The sequence below is a fragment of the Capricornis sumatraensis genome, chromosome 9, assembly GCF_032405125.1.
Source record: "Capricornis sumatraensis isolate serow.1 chromosome 9, serow.2, whole genome shotgun sequence".
Taxonomy (NCBI): domain Eukaryota; kingdom Metazoa; phylum Chordata; class Mammalia; order Artiodactyla; family Bovidae; genus Capricornis; species Capricornis sumatraensis.
The window spans coordinates 65,354,300-65,369,761 of record NC_091077.1 but is presented as its reverse complement, the minus strand read 5'-3'; the positions used below and the strand labels follow the sequence as shown (position 1 = coordinate 65,369,761).

At 48.6% G+C, this 15,462-nt stretch overlaps 1 protein-coding gene across 1 annotated transcript in view; it reads right to left on the bottom strand.

Moving 5' to 3' along the window:
• Window positions 1-1,553: 1,553 nt before the first annotated feature.
• GALNT10 (polypeptide N-acetylgalactosaminyltransferase 10) overlaps window positions 1,554-15,462 on the bottom strand; it is a 226,654-nt gene continuing 212,745 nt past the window's right edge. Inside the window, exons 9-12 of the mRNA XM_068980832.1 lie at window positions 10,297-10,518; window positions 7,235-7,351; window positions 2,275-2,424; window positions 1,554-1,745 (exon numbers count right to left, since the gene is read on the bottom strand). Coding sequence (XP_068836933.1) covers window positions 1,587-1,745; window positions 2,275-2,424; window positions 7,235-7,351; window positions 10,297-10,518 — 648 coding nt within the window. The 3' untranslated portion in view covers window positions 1,554-1,586. The remainder of the gene's footprint in view (window positions 1,746-2,274; window positions 2,425-7,234; window positions 7,352-10,296; window positions 10,519-15,462) is intronic.

The following is a 15,462-nucleotide window of genomic DNA, read 5'->3' as shown; positions in this document are numbered from 1 at the left end:
TTTCACTGGCAAATAACACAATCGAGAAGCTCGACTCTAACTGAACACCGATTTAAAGACTTCCTGGGCTAGCTGGCGGGAGCAACGGGCTGTAGACTGCAATTTCCATTTCTGACTCAGTGGGTGGCAGGCTGGTTAGAGAAACACTTCCTATTAGTTTGGGAGCCCTCTGGGAGTCTGACACATAATTAACAAAGCAAAAGGTAAATACAGAGGGCCGTCATGGAGCGGACTGCATATCCATGCAGTGGGACACTGGGGTGTTCACTGCAGCCGTGACCGTGGCGGGGCTGGCACAGCTTCCGGCCTGGGCTGACGACTGTGTCACACCCAGGTCTCTGGTATGAGCAGATGGACGTGGGATCCCCCACCTGTCCCCCAACACCACCAACCTTGGACTTCACAGATTGTTTCTAGGCTAGGGGCTGCCTTGAAGGTTTTACAGTTGACTGGTTCCTTCAATCACAGCATTCCAGAAATCCATATTGGATGCTAGAATACCAGAATCCTATGTGGTACTCTAGTTTGTGACCCAAGTACACAGTTCTTTAAAACTTCTAGAATTCGATATGAGAACCAGAACCACAAGGAGTCGGGGCTAGGCAACCTGCCCGCGGTCCACCTCGGTGGCCTCCGGACTTTGTGAGGCCAGCACGTCACACCTCTGCTCTTCTGTTGAGACAGGCAGCTGCCCGAGGGAGGGAGAAGGGAGAGAGAGAGATGGAAGCGCTGATGGGGGAAATTCAAGCAGAATTTCTAGTTTGGAGGTCTTCTACTATGCCTGTGCCACAGACTCAAGGCCCTCTGAAACCCAGTCCTGAAAAGCTGGTGGCCGGACTGTCCTTGAGCCTGGAGAGCACTGATCTGGGCATCTTGAGCACCCCGAGAGCCAGGGCAGACACCAGGGCTGTCCACGGTGGCACAGGAGGGCCACGCTTCTGCCCCACCTGACAGCTGGCCGGCGGCCAGCACTGAACACTCGGAGGGCCCCAGGCACGGCTTCTAACTGCATCTCCTTGGGTCAGGACAGGGAACAGATGCTGGGGAGTAACTGCAGTTATCCCAAGCTGGGGCCAAAATGGAAAGGCTGAACCCAATGGCCCCGAGAAAGACTCTTGTCCTTCTGTTGCTGATGAGTGGCACTGTTGCTTAAAGTTGGCGCCTACAGACACAACTTGCCTCTCTCTCGCTAAAGGATGAGCCAGCTGAATGTCAGGCAGGCTTGGAGGACTCTGATTCGGGTGGCCGAGGGCTACCCTGGCATTCCTTCCACGTACTGCTCAAGGGAACGTGGTGATGGGGTGAAAAGGCTCTCCTGGGTTTCCACGCCGCCGCCAGGGATGCAGTGGGCTCTGCTCTGGAGTGGGGCCTCTTGTGGGGTCTGTTCTCCATGCCTCCACCATTTGGGGCCTGCAGGGCTGGGTGGACACCCAGGCCAGCTTCAAGAGCCCCCTCTGCCTTGACCTGGCTGGCCAGCACCTTGTACAGAATGGGGGAGCCCTGGCAGCCCCGCCTTCCTCTGGAGAGGGAGGCTGCAGGGAGTGCTGGAGGGGACCCCGCCAGGCTCACTGTGGCAACGTGAGGGCTCAGTTGCTATTGAATTTTTCCAAGACTGTGGAGTTGGTGTGTTCAAACAGCCACTGCTGGGTGGGAGAGGAGGGGTTGCAGGTGTTCATGAAGATCCTGTGGTCACTTTCACTGCAGTCCATGCAACTGCCGCTGACGGGGTGGTATAAGGTCTGGTCCTGTGAAACAGGCAGGTGGTCAGCGGGGCCGTAATGGGGAAATGAGCCCAAGCAGCAGTGATACCAGCGAGGGGATGGGGCTGGGGCTCGCCGGCCTGCCTGGCTCTCCTCCCCACCACACAGTGGACACTGCCCACCTCCCTTGAGGCTGGCCTTGCCATGTGCCTGAGCAGTGCCTGCTGGGATGAGGACAAAACTGATGTATGCCACTTCTGGGCTGGGACCCTAATCATGCCTATCTCCAGTTAAATTTCATTTGCTCTCAAGGTGGTTTAAAAAAAAAAAAAGACTCAGTTGCCAACATTTAAGATTCTAAAGCTGAATTTAAAAAAAATTAAAAATAATAGAAAAAGAAAATAAAAGATACTAAAGCTGGATTTCTGATTTCTCTTGATGACAGGAGAGTCAGGGAAGTTTGTGTAACAAATGCATGAGGGAGGGGTCTCTGGAGAGAAGAGGGGAGGCACATTTTTTTTTTTTTTAAGTCAAGCAGGCTCCCCTGTCCACCCCCCTCCACACCCTGTCTTACTTTGCGGTACTTCCACAGCTGGTTGCCCTTCATGCTGTGGCAGTCGTAGAGGGTGACGGGGCTGGTGTGGGAGACGGCATCAAAGCAGAACTTCTTGGTGTGCTGGGGGTCTCCGGGTCGGATGTCTTCTCTCCAGGTGAAGGTGAAGACCTGCATGCACAGGGACGCCGTGATGTGGACAGCAAAGCAAAGCTGGGGGTCTCTTCTTTTGCAATTACAGGAAATTTTAAACACAGGGGTTCAGAAAACTGTATACTGATATAAAAATATTTATCCTCACGTCTCCAAAATTCAGTGTCTATTTTACAGCAAGTGACAACTGCTAGATTTTCATTGGTTAAAGCAAAAGGTAGTCTCACCCCCAAAATAAAGCTGCATTTAAAGGAAAAAATACCTTTAATTACATGTTGAAATGATAATTTCGATATTTAGGGTAAAATAAAAAAATATTATATATAAAAAGTATATTGATGATACCTGTCCCAGCGACCCAGCTTCAATGATTACTAAATCACAACGAATCTTGTTAGTGCTGCCTCTGCACCATATCCCCCACCCCCACATTCTTTTGAAGCAAATTCTGGACATCTTACCATGTCAGCTGTCATGACTTCAGTAAGTGCCCTGATAACAGTGAAAAGCGACCACAAGGTTCTCAGTGTCATCAAATAGCTCAAGTTCATACGTTTTCAGATTGCCTTACACATTTCTTTTCAGAGTCAGTCTGTTTGAATTAAGATCCAAACTAGGTTCACATATTATATAGGCTGATAAACTTTTTTTTTTTCCCCAAGCTTTACTGAATAATTGGCATGCAATAAACTGCACACATTTTAAGTGCTCAGCTTGAAACATTTTGACATAGCGTATACCTGTCAAACTGCCATCATCATCACTGTCATCAAGGTAGTGAACATATCCATCACCCTAAAGGTACCCTCCTGCCCTGTGTGATCTTTTCCTTCTATCCCTCCCCACGCCCCTAGGAAACTCCTTTGTTTTTCATGAAAGAGGCGCTCACAATTTCTAGAATTTTATATAAAAAGAATCAGACAGCATGGATTTTTTTTTTTTATTTCTTAAACAACACAATTCTGTTGAGATTTAATCACATTATAACAACAGCATTTATCAACAGTTCATTCCTTGTTATTGCCGAGCTATATTCATTCACTGCATGGTACTTGATATACCTGTTGTTGAACATGTGGGTGGTTTCTGCTGCTGCTGCTGCTAAGTTGCTTCAGTCATGTCCGACTCTGTGTGACCCCATAGATGGCAGCCCACCAGGCTCCGCTGTCCCTGGGATTCTCCAGGCAAGAACACTGGCGTGGGTTGCCATTTCCTTCTCCAATGCATGAAAGTGAAAAGTGAAAGTGAAGTCGCTCAGTCGTGTCTGACTAATCTTAGCGACCCCATGGAGTGCAGTCTACCAGGCTCCTCCACCCATGGGATTTTCCAGGCAAGAGTACTGGAGTGGGTTGCCTTTGCCTTCTCCAGGGTTGTTTCTAGTTTTTGGTGTTTTCAAATAGTTCATTTCAGTCAGTCATGTCTGACTCTTTGTGACCCCATGGATCGCAGCATGCCAGGCCTCCCTGTCCATTACCAACTCCCGGAGTTTACCCAAACTCATGTCCATTGAGTCAGTGATGCCATCCAACCATCTCATCCTCTGTCGTCCCCTTCTCCTCCTGCCTTCAATCGTTCCCAGCATCAAGGTCTTTTCAAATGAGTCAGCTCTTCAAATCAGGCACCAGTGAACACTCAGGACTGATCTCCTTTAGGATGGACTGGTTGGATCTCTTTGTAGTCCAAGGGACTCTCAAGAGTCTTAGAGCTGCTATGAACACGCACACGTGTACAAGCCATTGTAAGGACATGGACATAATTTCTTCTCTCTTGGATTAACTCCTTGAAGAGGGATGGCTGGATCACAAGATACATCAATGTGTAACTTTCCAAGAAACTACCCAACTGTTTTCCAAAGTGGCTGTACCAGTTACATTCTTACCAGCAGTGTATGGTTCCAATTCATCTACATCTTTGCCAACCCTTGGTATGGTTGGTCTTTCTAATAGGTTATAATTTTAATTTCCATTTCTCTAATAACTATTAAGTTAAGCATTTTTGATGTGCTTCTTTGCTGACCAATACGACTTCTTCACTAAAATCTCTACACAGCTTTTGCCCATTTTTAAACTGAATTGTTTATTTTCTTACTGAGTTTTGAGAAATTTTATACTCTAAACATTTCCCTGGTGGCTCAACTGGTAAAGAATCCGCCTGCAATATGGGAGACCTGGGTTCTAACCCTCGGTTGGGAAGATCTGGAGAAGGGATTGGCTACCCACTCCAGTATTCTGGCCTGGAGAACTCCATGGACTGTATAGTCCATGGGTTCGCAAAGAGTCAGACACGACTGAGCGACTCTCACTCACTCACAAACATTTAAAATTGTTATCAGATATATGCTTTGTAAACATGTTCTCTTAGTCTGTGGCTCATCTTCCTATTTTCTCAACGGTGTCTTTTAAGAACAGAATTTTCTCATTTTGAAGAAGTCCAATCTATCAGTTTTTTTGTTTCATCAATTCTCTTTTGGTGTTGTATCTAAGAAATCATTGCTTGGGTTACCAAGGAACACTTTTGCCTGTGTTTTCTTCCAAAGTATTTTGGTTTCAGTTTTATGTTTAAGTCAATGACCCATTTTTGAGTTAATTTTTATATATAGTATAATGTATTTATTGAAAAAACTGTTTTTGCACATGGATATGCACTATTTGTTGAAAATATAGTGCAAAAAATTTTGCACTGAATTAATTTCCCTTGAACATCTTTAAGAGTGTGCTGTCCATACATGCATGGATCTATTTTTGGAGTCTCTATTCTCTCTTTACGTCAATATGGCCCTGCTTTAATCAGTGACACTTTAACAATGTATGTTGAAATCAGTCCTTTAACTTTGTATTTCTTTTGAAAATTTTTTTGGCAAGTCTAGGTCCCGTCCACCTTTCCACATCAATCCTCTCAGGTGGTTCTTTGTCCAGCCCCAGGAGTTTCCTCACACACACCAGTACTCTGCTGAATATGCAGGGGGGCCTCTGTAAATCTCAGACATAATCCATGTCTGCCTCTCTCCAAGCCTCCAGGATTTCATTTTGTGAATTCTAGCCACCTTGACCTCCTGCACTCTCTGCGCTGCCTCCTCAACTCAGGGCGTGTGCCTGGCTCCCCTGGGCTTCTCCCTCCCTGACTTGTGGACTGGGAACGGAAGCCGGGACAACCATCATGCTTGTTGGCTCCCTGTCTTCCAAGGGTCACTGTCTTTCAAGGGTTGACATCGGCTCTCCTGAAAACAGTTGTTTCACATATTTTGTCCATTTCTTTGGATGCTTTGGGTAGAAGGGTAAACCAAGTCCTTGTTATTCCATCTCGGCCAGAGGTGCGCATTGCAGTGGTGGTGGTGGTGGGGTTAGCCAGTTACTGCTCCCTGAATGTTGACTTCCCAGGCCTCCTCCAGGTCAGGAGCTGTAGCTTAGACTTGCATTTCTTCCTTTTCCAGCTCATTAGAGCTCATCACTCAGAGTTGGCTGTGGGCTCCACAGGACACAGATCCCAGTGGGGCAACTGGGCTGCTACACTCCCCGCCTCATGGTGGAGGCCAGCATACCCACACCCCAGGCACATTCTGCAGTTAGTCTGAGTGAAGCCTGTCTTCATGTGGACTCTCCACCGCAAGGGGAGTTGTTCTGAAGCTGAGCTGCCTAGGCCTGTTCTATCCAGGCCCTGTATTTCTCCTGGTCTCTCTTGCAGCCCCAGGGTCAAGGAGCAGCCATACAGGGCTGTGGAGAATTCAGAATTAACTGATGAGCATGTGGGCTCATACTTGCTCAGTTGTGTCCGACTTGTTGTGACTCCATGGACTGTCCCGTCAGGGTCCTCTGTCCATGGAATTCTCCAGGCAAGAATACTGGAGTGGGTTGTCACGCCCTCCTCCAGGGAATCTTCCTGACCCTGAGTCTCTTGCATCTCCTGCATTGACAGGCAGATTCTTTACCACTAGTGCCACCTGGGAAGCCCTTAGTCAGTGACAGCCATTATCTAGTAAGAATGGTTTTCAAGAAAGGATGGGGGAGGGCATCACACATTCCGGAGGCTGGCACCGTGCATGCTCAGTGTGTACGCTGAGAGGAGGTGGTGCTGTGCATGCTCAGTGTGTACGCTGCACAGCCCTCCTGAGTTCTGTTTTTACGGAGGACCCGCCTTGTAGGCTTATATCAGTGTACACTTTCCAAATGCCAGAAAATCCACAGCAGGGAGACTATAAACCATGTGTCTTTGAAACAAGATTCAATGGATGCCGTGTGAGTTAACAATGGGGTGAACCTGGGAAGGGACGAGGGGAAGCTATGTGCAGTTTCCTGTGAGAGGCATGTCCTACATGGTGGGCTTGCACTCCTCACTCTTCGGATTATACCCTTTGGGAGATCCTTCCTCCATCATTGCGGGGTCAGGAAACCCAGCATGTGAGGGCCCCAGGGCTTTTCTGGAACTTTTGGAAGGGACATGCCTTTTCATCGGGTGGCTGGCCGCCTAGAGCTGCTGGTGGTTACCTCTGCCACCACTTGGGAAGACAAGTCAGCCTAAGAATGAAGCCGAGAGGGAAGCAGAGCTGGGGCCCTGGAGAGACCCTGATGACATCATCTAGACTTAAGTGACATAAGCCAGAAACTCTGTTGACAGCCATTCGGCCCAAGTGTCTATCACTTTTAACCAACAGTCCAGACCAAAGTGCAGGATTCCTCTTTCCAAAGTGTCCAGTAGGCTCATATAAAATGTCCCTTGCGCTGACCTGTCCCTCATCATTGCCTGGGCCTCTCCCTGCCAGCCCACCACATGAGCACTGCAGGCTTATGACGGCACAGGGAACCTGGCAGCCGGTCCGAGGAACAGCCCCTACCTGCATGTTGTTCCAGGCGGCCTCCCCGCGGCCCCGGATGCAGCTCTCTAGCCTCAGTGGGGAGCCCAGGGCCCCATGCTTCGTGTCTGCACACAGCCCTGTGCCCACATTGCGGATCTGGATGAGAAGGAAGCAAAGAGAGGACCAGTGAGGTGCTTGAAGATATCCAGTGGGGCCCCTGCTGGGGCGGGAGGAGGGAGGCAAGGTAGAGGATATCAGTGGGCTGAACTCCGAATTCTCCTAATGAAGTTCGCACTGGACTGGTGGGCAGGACAGAACCTGTTAATAAGGGAACACGGAGAGCAGCGCCACTCAACCTTGCTTTGAATTAGAGCGAGTAGAGTCCAGGGGTGGGGCTGGGGCCTGGAGGGGAGGGGGTGTGAAGAGGAGGACTCCTGCCTCCTCTCCCAGAGAATTTGACCCAGCAGGTCCAGGAATCAAATTTTACCCTCATTCCAGGTGATGCAGAGGCTATACGTTGAAGACCACTTTAGAAGAGGTGTGGGGTCTTTGCTCTCGGGCCTGAGGGAAGGTGAACGGGAGGCTCCAAAGAGGAACAGAGTCTCACTAAGGAAGGTGAGGACGCCCTGTGAGTTCAGGGGCCTCAGCCTGCGCTGGTCAGCCAGCATGGATGGCAGGCAGGCCACTGTGCTAGCTAGCTGCCGGCGTCACTTCGCTTAGCTCCCACCTCACAGATGCGGCTGCTCGTGTGATGCAGGGGCCAGGGAAAGGCCCGCTCCAGTGCCCAGCTACAGGCAGTCTTGTCGCCCCGCTGCTGTGAGCTGCACCCGCCACGCTCCCCTGGAAGAGAGGCAGGCCTGTCCCCCGGGGAGGCGGACTCCTCTGGCAGGTGATTCGCCTGAAGACTGCTCATTAACACAGCCAGACTTCCTCAAAGCCTCACTTGCGGCTGGGGCTTCCTCCCCGCCACTCTCCTTCTTTTCCTCTCCTCTTCCAGAGGGCAGCCTGCCAGTCTGGCAGCTCTCCTTACCTCCCTGCTCACTTCTCTAGGGCGATGCCCCAGTAAGTTTCTTGCTTGCCTAATCCCCTCTTGGTGCCTGCTTCCCGGAGGACCTGAACTAACACGGGGGAGAAAGCCAATGAGGTGGCAAAGAAATGAAGAGCTTCACGAGGGAAATCAAGAGGCACCTCATCTAGAAAACTCGCGCTGGTGTCGGTGGCGAGGGTGGTGCTGGCAGAGGGCTTAGCGGGGAAAGGTCCCTCTAATTGGCTGAACAAGTGACACCTGGTGCGTCTGCAGGCCAACACACTTCTCTCCTGGGTGTTGTGGCCCATCCCGTGGCCAGAACATCCACCCTACCCTTGTTCCCTCCTCCTCCAAAGGCCACAGTGATTTATGTGGATCCGAGAGTAAGACTTCAATCCTGGACCTTTACTGACTCTATTGGGAAAGAGGTGTTCACTTCCTGCTAGGTTGGCCAAGCTGGGGCTCTCGCAGCCTAAGGTTTCTGGAGCCATCTTGCTACTTTTGGCATGAGGACAACACACAAGGAAGCAGTTAAGTAGGAAAAAAAGAGACTGACATCATTTGAACCCCCTGGATCCAGGAGTTCACAGTTGAAGCCACAGCTACCCAAGATTTCTATGAGAAGCAGTCACCCCCCTTTCCACCTTAGAATGGACTCTGTCACTTACAACAGAAGGAGCCCCAATATGTATGCGCCCCCTCCACAAATCCCCTTATACCCATCTCTGAGTGGTCCTCTCTGCCAGAGACCCAGGAGCCGGGATGTGGTGGACTGTCTGCCTCCTCCAGCAGGACCAGCTTCTTGGGTGTGTGAGAAGGGCAGCGGCACAGGCTTCCTTACTCAGAGTCTATGTTTGGTTTAAAGCTCTGCTGTCACTGTCTTAAATGTCCTAATAATTTTACCTTTGGACCTGTAAGTGAAATTTCATGGGATAACAGAGTATGCACACGGGCAGAGGTGACACAGACTCTATGAGCACCTGCTGTTCCTCTCTGCAGAGCTCACATACAATATCTCTGAGTGCCTGTAGCACAGGGTCCCTGGGTCTCCCATAGGCATGGAAACTCAGCAACTAGGGGCTGAGGGTGTCACAGCTGTGACTAAGCGGGGGTGCTGGCCTGTCCCAGAGGCTACATCCTCCTTTTCAACCAGGACCGGCTTCAGCTTCATCAAGGAACGGGTCCAGGACACAGGAGGGACTGGGAAACCCTATCGTGTCCGTCCTTTCTTTCTGGCTGCAACGGGTCTTCGTTGCGGTGTGCGGGCTTCTCATTGTGGTGGCTTCTCTGGTTGCGGAGCACAGGCTCTAGGGTCCCTGGGCTGCAGTAGTTGGGTCACGAGGTCTTACTTGCCCTGCAGCATGTGGAACCTTCTCAGACCAGGGATCAAAACCGAGTCCCTGGCATTGGCAGGCAGATTCTTAACCACTGGACCCCCAAGGAAGTCTGTGTCCTTTCTTTCGTGCGTTAATTCCCTGGATGACCCAACTACTTCAGCAGCAAATAGCACACAAGCAAAGGGAAGGAGGGGGCAACCTAGAGTTCCTTTTCCTTCAGCTCTTTCTCACTCATCAGTAAGATGTTGACAGGATGTGTACATTATCAAGAAGTGAAATAAATACAGCTGAGTTAGTTCTGTGCTGTGTTTCCACAGCTCTGGTAAGAAACACATATGCATGGGTGAGGTCTGAAATATGGATTGTGAAATTTCACCAGTTGTGCACAAATTGAATGTTGTGTTTGCCTTTAAAACACGCACAGCAGAACATAAAGATGAATAGTAAAATTCATGCTAATAATTTAAAGTTTTAATTTTTTTCTACTTGTAACATTAAATAGCGAACACACAAAAACCACCACCCCAAGGCTAAGAAGAGAGACCAGCAAAACAAACAAGCAAGTTTTATATGTTATACCTCTACTGGCACTTTCTAGATGACACTGCTTTTTTATTTTAATTTTTATTGAAATATAGTTGATTTACAGTGTTACTTTTTTCTCTAAATTGTGGACCCTGCACGTGCATTTTGACTCGAGACCTATTTATGTGGCGGGGCCTAGCCTTCACACTCACCTCACCCCAGGCTGCGGCCGGGGGCTCCACGGGTGGGTAGAATTGGGGCAGATCCCAGGCGATCTTGGTCATAAACCACTTGAAACTCTTGCAGTTCAGGGAGCTACGGAGCTTCTTCTGGGCAGTCACGTCCCCAGCGGAGAGGTGGCGGTACTCCGGCCGGCGCTGGTAGATGTGCTCCGCATACTCATCCATCCACACCTCCGCCACTCGCTTCAGGTTCTGGAGACCGGCAGGTACAAGGGTCAGGCTCTCCGTAGGGTCAAGGAGGGCAGGGGGTGCAAAGGGTGTGTGAGGTTGAGGTCAACCTTTCTTATTTTATGTTCTATCAAGGACTGTAGCCACACTGTGTTTTTAAACCTTCAGTATTTCCATTTTTTAAATCAACATTTTAAGGGCTCTATAGCTTTCGGTTGAGTAAATACACTGCTGCTGGTTTTCTTGACCACCTTGTGTCCCTTCCTTCCTAGAGATTGCCTCCCACTGAATTTGGGGACCCACCCTTGCCTTTTATTTCAGATGACTGAAGGAGAGCCACGTGACCCAGCCTGGCCAATGGGAATATAGATAGTGGGGACATAGGGATTGGTCAGGAATGAGCATGTGACCTAGGTCAAGCCAATCAAAATCTGGAAGCATTGCTGGGTAAGATCGGATGGGTAAGATTCCAGGGAGAGCTGCTAGGCCATTTGAAAACCCCGTCCAAGGTTAGGTCATCCCTAACCTTGAGGGATGAGGCAGAGCTGAGGGTTAGAGCCAGGAAGACATTCTTCTTTTAGGTCCAGAAGCCAGCCTTGTCTGAAGCCAGAACTAGCACAGAGCTTTCCATTTACATGGGTCAGTAACTTGGCTTTCTGCTTAACCCAATTTGAGTTGGGTTTTTGTCACATTCAACTAAGAGTTCTGCCCAAGTTGACTGGTAAAAATGAACTACAACTTGCAACTAGGAGGTAAAATTCCCTCAGCAGCTAGAATTTTTAACAATCCTTTGAGGTGTTAAGGTTGCTGCCACTTTATTATGAAGCACAAAGATAATAAAAAGAATGACAACCATATTACTCGCAAGTCAAAGCAGCAAGAGGTGAGGAAATATCCTGTTTATGAGTAGACTGGAAGAGAAAGGAAAAGTGAATTCTTATGTGTAACTGTGATGAAAATCTCTCACTCCCCCGGCAGTGTAGATTCCATGTGCTGACAACCTCTTACTTGGCTTGGAAGAGCAAAACATCAGAGTTGAGGGGAACTTCCCTGCTCTTAAACATCTTCCTCCAAGCCCAGGCTGTTGCCAGGATACCGCTCCCCTCCCATTTTATTCTCTAGGCTTTATCATATCATTTTCCCCCTTCTGTAATCCAGATTTCCTTCTGAAGAATAAAAGTGAGTGAGCACATCAGTCACACACACTTCAATGTAAGTGACTGCCCTAGAAGCAGAAGGTAAGGTTGCAGTTGGCAAATGTTTTCTGTAAAGGGCCAGACAGTAAACATTTTAGGCATTGCAGACCATGTGGTTTCAGCTCTGATGTTGCTATAAAGCAGCCCTAGACACTGCATAAATGAATGGGTGTGGTTGTGTTCCGATCAAACTTTATGGACACTGAAATTTGATTTTTCACGTGTCACAAAATATTATTATTCTTTTGATATTTTTTCCCCTAAGCTACTTAAAAATGTAAAAACTATTCTTAGCTCATAGGTCACACTAAAATACTTTGCTGACTGCTGAGTAAGGAGAAGGGAAACCTTGGTATTAAAGCTAAAACTCCTCAGTTTTGCTGGCTCTGAGTTTGGGAGTAGGAAACTACAAAATTTCTTGCTGCTGCCTCGTTTTTATTTTGAGTGCTGAAGAGGTTGACAGTGGGTCAGCAATCAATTCAAGAACATTGTTATCCCTGCCAAGCTCTTGCACGGCAGAGGCTGGGTTTAATTTAAAACTGTGTCCTGGGAGTTCCCTGGCAGTTTGGTGGTTAGGACTCCACGCTCTCAGTCCTGAGGGCCCATGTTCAATCCTTGGTTGGGGAACTAAGATCCCACAAGCCATGCAGTGCAGTCCCCCTGACCTTCTGCTAAAAAAACCCCCAAAATAACAACAAGAAAAAGCAACCATGTTGAGAGGAAGCTGAAGGCCTAAAGGGGCCAGCACATGTGAACACTCTCCTTTTCCTGGTCTTCCACCCAGGTCCTGTGGCTCACTGATTATCTGATGAGGGACCATCTCCAACCACAGGTAAGGATGGCTAAACTGACCAAGGAAAGGTGCTGAAATTCACCAGTGTTCTTTTTAAAGGATCAAATCAAATAATATTCTAATTTTAACTGATACTTAAATTACTATTTTAATGAATATTATATTTTCCAGACGGCTTAGTAAGTCATTTCTCCTAGAATCTTGAGCTTTGGTACAGTTACTGGACCAAAGTAAGGACCTTTACATTTATGTCTATTACTTCTCCCCTTGCTAGAGTCATGAAAAGGACTCCGAGATTTTAGTGGGCTAAAGTGAAAGTTGCTCAGTCGTGTCCGACTCTTTGTGACCCCATGGAGTGTAGTCCATGGAATTCTCCAGGCCAGAATACTGGAGTGGCTAGCTATTCCCTTCTCCAGGGGATCTTCCCAGCCTAGGGATCGAGCACCCTCCTTTGATCCCTGGTTGGGAAGATCTCTTGGAGAAGGCAATGGCAACCCATTCCAATATTCTTGCCTGGGAAATCCCATAGACAGAGGAGCTTGGTGGGCTACAGTCCATGGGGTTGCAGAGTTGGACACGACTTAGTGACTGAACAACACCTTTCTAGTTCTGGGTTCCAGTCCTACCTGAGGCTCCCCTTACTTTTCTTATGCTTGGATCACAGAGCTTTGCGCAGAATCTTGGAATAAGTCTCTAAACAAAAGTCAACTTTTGTTTCATCGGGCTTGAATGGGTTTCTGTTACTGTCTTCCCAAAGACCGCTTGGCCAGAGGCACAGGTGAGAAGGATATTAGCAAATTTAGTGAACAAACTGACTGGTAAGGCAGGCAAGCTGGTGGCCACTTCATTCTCCCTGAATTGCTGCTCTACTGCTGTCCGTCTCTTTGGCCTTCCAAGTCTGTATACCTTTAGTAAGATTTTGGTTTTCCTCTTTATCTGGCTGTCTTGGGGCTTTCAGAATATTTCTTCTCAAATCTATCAATATGATGTTCTAGGAGATAATGCTCTAGAAGGATCTGGTTGATAAAACACCGAGAAAACATGTAAATTATGATCTGGAACTAAGCAAAGATAGATACTGTGATAAAAAGTCAGGAGACCTTGATTGAGGCACCTTTGGTCCTACCAGCCTACATTGGCACCACGCAGATTGCTAACTGGTTTAAAGCCAATAGACTGACTCAGTAGTGACAGTTGAAAAAAAGAAGCTGAAATGTTACAACACAGAATTCAGATAAGACATTGAAATCAACTTCCCAGCCTTGTTAATACTGATGCCAACACATACTGGTAATAACAATAGCAATCACTATTTAAATGATAATCACTCTGTGCCAGGCACCAGTCAGACCTACAGCTACTGCTAAGTTGCTTCAGTTGTGTCCGACTCTGTGCGACCCCATAGATGGCAGCCCACCAGGCTCCGCCATCCCTGGGATTCTCCAGGCAAGAACACTGGAGTGGGTTGCCATTTCCTTCTCCGATGCATGAAAGTGAAAAGCGAAAGTGAAGTCGCTCAGTCATGTCCTACTCTTAGTGACCCCATGGACTGCAGCCTACCAGGCTCCTCCACCCATGGGATTTTCCAGGCAAGAATACTGGAGTGGGGTGCCATCGCCTTCTCCGCAGTCAGACCTAAGTGGGCTTGAACTCTGGCTCGAGTTACTTTGTGTCTTTACATTTCACTGTCCTCATCTCTAACTACTACTACTACTACTACTACTACTACTACTACTACTACTACTAAGTCACTTCAGTCGTGTCCGACTCTGTGCGACTCCATAGACGGCAGCCCACCAGGCTCCCCTGTCCCTGGGATTCTCCAGGCAAGAACACTGCAGTGGGAACAAGTGAGAACTAAGCAAGGTAAATATGTAAGATGCCAACTTTGAACAAGGCCCGGCTCACAGGAAGTTTTTGTTCCTCCATGAATCAATAAACAGGGAGTGATGGTGTGTCTTTCCCAGGTGAGTCATATTGGCATGACAGCTCTGGTCAGGCAAAGGATAGTTTGGGAGTGGTCCTTCTTAGGGGTCTGAGGTGTCTCAATGGTCCCACAGTCCTCAGGAGCTGAAAGAGTCGCAGTCTTGGGCTTACTGAGAGACTCTGGGGTCTTTCTGCCTGGCACTTTCTTCTGGAATTGCCAACAGTATTTCAGAGGAAACGCGATTTCTGCCTCTCCTGCAGAACTAGAACTCACACCTGCATGGGACTAGGCTGTCCCAAGCAGGGATAGCTGGTGTGGTTGTCGTTGGAATCTTCAACCACTAGAGGGCACTGCTGGCTCTCTTTTCCGTCACGGGTCCCTATAGTAGCCCGGCCCAGCATCCGGGAAGACTACTGCCCCTCTGACTGTCTTGGTCTTCCTTGTAAGTTGCAGAACAAAGGCTTTTTCGACCTGGGCTGCAATTCTGCACATCGTTGATTGTCAGGTGACAAGGGAGGGAGAGGCAGTGGCCTGGGCAGGAGGCAGTGTGGACTGAAGCCAAACAGGCTGGCCAAGGGGGTGTTCTGTTAGGGATCTTCAGGGTTAGGGTGGGGGTCTCCAAGAGGCAAAGCTATACTGTGACCCTTCCAGATCCCCCAAGCCTCCTGGCTCTCTTTACCCTCTGAGATCATCTTGATTTTTTTCAAGACTCTTAATATTTTAAAATTTATTATTATGGCTTCAGTTCAGTTCAGTCGCTCAGTCGTGTCCGACTCTTTGCAACCCCATGAATCGCAGCACACCAGGCCTCCCTGTCCATCACCAACTCCCGGAGTTCACTCAGACTCACGTCCATCGAGTCCGTGATGCCATCCAACCATCTCATCCTCTGTCGTCCCCTTCTCCTCCTGCCCCCAATCCCTCCCAGCATCAAGGTCTTTTCAAATGAGTCAACTCGTCGCATGAGGTGGCCAAAGTACTGGAGTTTCAGCTTCAGCATCATTCCCTCCAAAGAAATCCCAGGGCTGATCTTCAGAATGGACTGGCTGGAT